The sequence below is a fragment of the Oncorhynchus gorbuscha genome, unplaced genomic scaffold, assembly GCF_021184085.1.
Source record: "Oncorhynchus gorbuscha isolate QuinsamMale2020 ecotype Even-year unplaced genomic scaffold, OgorEven_v1.0 Un_scaffold_19903, whole genome shotgun sequence".
Lineage (NCBI taxonomy): Eukaryota > Metazoa > Chordata > Actinopteri > Salmoniformes > Salmonidae > Oncorhynchus > Oncorhynchus gorbuscha.
In genome coordinates this window covers 1-2912 of record NW_025761214.1, presented here as the reverse complement: position 1 = coordinate 2912, position 2912 = coordinate 1, and the positions used below count along the sequence as shown (strand labels likewise).

Genomic DNA, 2912 nt, shown 5'->3' with positions numbered 1-2912 from the left:
GTGAGTGTGTGGGTAGTCTAGTGAGTGTGCATAGTACTGTGAGTAGTCTAGTGAGTGTTTGGGTAGTCTAGTGAGTGTGCATAGTACTGTGAGTGTGTGGGTAGTCTAGTGAGTGTGCATAGTACTGTGAGTAGTCTAGTGAGTGTGCATAGTACGGTGGGTAGTCTAGTGAGTGTGCATAGTACTGTGAGTAGTCTAGTGAGTGTGCATAGTACTGTGAGTGTGTGGGTAGTCTAGTGAGTGTGCATAGAGCCACAGCAAAACAAATAAAATCCCTTTAATATTTATTTATAGTTGAACACATCAGTAAGAATCTGGGAGGAACCTCATTGGACTCTATTGTTGGTGAAAAGCCACCTCTTATTCTGAAAAGGAAACAAACTCCTTTATATGGAACTGAAATGTCAGGAAAAGGAAATGGGTCTACATATTCCCAGTTGAGTTTCTTTCTATGCATTCTTCTGTATTTCTGGGTTCTATTTAATCCAGTAAATGGCTACACAATGAAACACTGCAGAATCAGGGAATCTCTAAACACGTCTGTGCTATGTGATGGCAGGAACCTCAATGCCATACCAGCAGACATCCCATTATTGGTGAGATCTGTAAACATAGCAAAGAATAACATTTCACAGATAAAAAGTGAGGACTTCAAAGATTTAACAATCCTCAAAATGTTAATAATGTACAGCAACATGATTTCTCATGTTGAGAATGGGTCTTTTTCAGACCTGGTGGCTCTAGAGCAGCTGAATCTGTCCTTTAACAAACTCAAATCCCTCTCGGACCAAATGTTTAAGGGCCTGGATAACCTCACAGTACTACACCTGGATAACAACCACATCTCAAGTAGCTCCTAATTAACTTAACCAGCAACAAACTGCATTGTTTCAAGGAGCTTCAGCACATTTTACAATTGCCAAGCTTGCTGAAGTTGTTCATTGGGAACAACAGCTTGAACTCTTTGCAGTCACAGGAAATATCAAATAGGTCAATAGGGCTGACAGAGCTGGATCTATCCAGGAATCCTCTGGAGATCTTCAGTGTCACAGCAGATATACTTCCCCATTTTAAGAAACTAGACCTCTACATCTGTGGCATTAATGGAAGCATGGAATGGGATGAAGTGGACAGGTATTTTCTGAGGATTTTGAGCAGCCTCGACTTCACATCTTTAGAGGCGATGAGTTCGGTGCTCCAGAGCATCAACTTTTCGTTAGCATTTCTGGGGCTGAATAAAATAGGACAATATAATCTCATTAATATAGCCTGTCACAGAGGAGTAAAACAAGGATGTCCATTATCGGCATATCTATTTATTATTGCCATCGAAATGTTAGCTGCTAAGATTAGATCAAACAATAATATTAAGGGATTAGAAATGTCATTGTACGCTGATGATTCATGTTTTCTTTTAAAACCACAATTAGAATCTCTCCACGGCCTCTTAGAGGATCTAGATACTTTTGCCATCCTCTCTGGATTAAAACCAAATTATGATAAATGTACAATATTACGTATTGGATCACTAAAAAAACGCACATTTTACATTACCATGTAGTTTACCAATTAAATGGTCTGACGGAGATGTGGACATGTATGGTCTGACGGAGATGTATACACATCCCAAAAGAAAGAAATGATCTCACTCCAATATATTTTTATAGAAAGTTAGCAAAAATATATAAGATCTTGCTACCTTGGAAAGGAAAATACCTGTCTATTTGTGGAAAAATCACCCTGATTAACTCCTTAGTTATATCACAGTTTACCTATTTGCTTATGCTTTTGCCTAAATATTCTATTTGATTTGGAACGGCAAGCCAGATACAATTAAAAGGGCCTATTTATATAACAAATATGAATTTGGTGGGCAGAAATGATTAAATTTCTTAAAAGCATTAGACCTCTCACTAAAGGCATCAGTCATACAAAAGTTATACTTAAATCCAAACTAGTTCTCTCGTCAATTGGTACAAATGTCTCATCCTATATTCAGGAAGGGCCTTTTCCCCTTTATTCAGATTAAACCTGCTCACTTTCGGTTGTTTTGAAAAGGAAATAATCTCCAAAATGTCATAATTTATTAAACAAGCCTTAGAAAGTTGGTTGCAATTACAGTTTAATCCACCTGAAAGGACAGAACAAATAGTACAACATATATTGTGGTTAAATTCAAATATTACTATTTGATTTAAAAAAAAATGTATTTGTCGAAGAAATGTTTAAAAAATGTATAATTTTAGAGAATTATACCATAAATAGGACAGGTGGAGTTATGTCCCACATGCAGCTAACAGAAATATAGAAATGTCTGCTCTACCCAAAATTACAACCAACTAATTGCAGCATTACCACAATGGAAGAGGCAAGTAGAAGGGGAAAAAGTAAAGAACTTGTCTGTCGGCCCTGCATTAAAGAACATAAATGGTTAAAGAAAAGTGTGATAAATAAAAACATATACCAATTTCATTTAAGGACCAAAAAACTGACAGCTGTGCCATATAAATTGCAAAATAGTTGGGAGCAGATTTTCGATGTACCCATTCCATGGCACATGGTTTATGAACTGATACCCAAAACAGCGTCAGATTCAAAACTTTGAATTTTTCAATATATATTACTATACAAAATTCTTGCAACTAATAGAATGTTATATATATGGGGGATACAATCTTCCCAGCTCTGCAGATTCTGCTGTGAAGAGGCAGAGTCATTAGATCATTTATTTTGCTATTGTCCATATGTAGCTCGTTTTTGGTCACAGGTCCAGGAATAGCTGAAGAATTGCAACATTTGCTTAGAACTAACGCTAACGTTAACACCTAACGCGTAAGTTTACATACACTTAGGTTGGTGTCATTAAAACTCATTTTTCAACCACTCCACACATTTCTTGTTAACAAACTATA

The 2912-nt window shown here is 36.6% G+C and overlaps 1 protein-coding gene across 1 annotated transcript; it reads left to right on the top strand.

The window, feature by feature from the left end:
* Positions 1–444: 444 nt before the first annotated feature.
* On the top strand, positions 445–1134 carry LOC124031023 (decorin-like; the record flags this gene model as incomplete). Its single annotated transcript, XM_046342081.1, has 2 exons — positions 445–793; positions 874–1134. Coding segments are annotated over exons 1-2 (551 nt in total), but the record flags the coding sequence as incomplete, so codon positions are not given.
* Positions 1135–2912: the final 1778 nt, after the last annotated feature.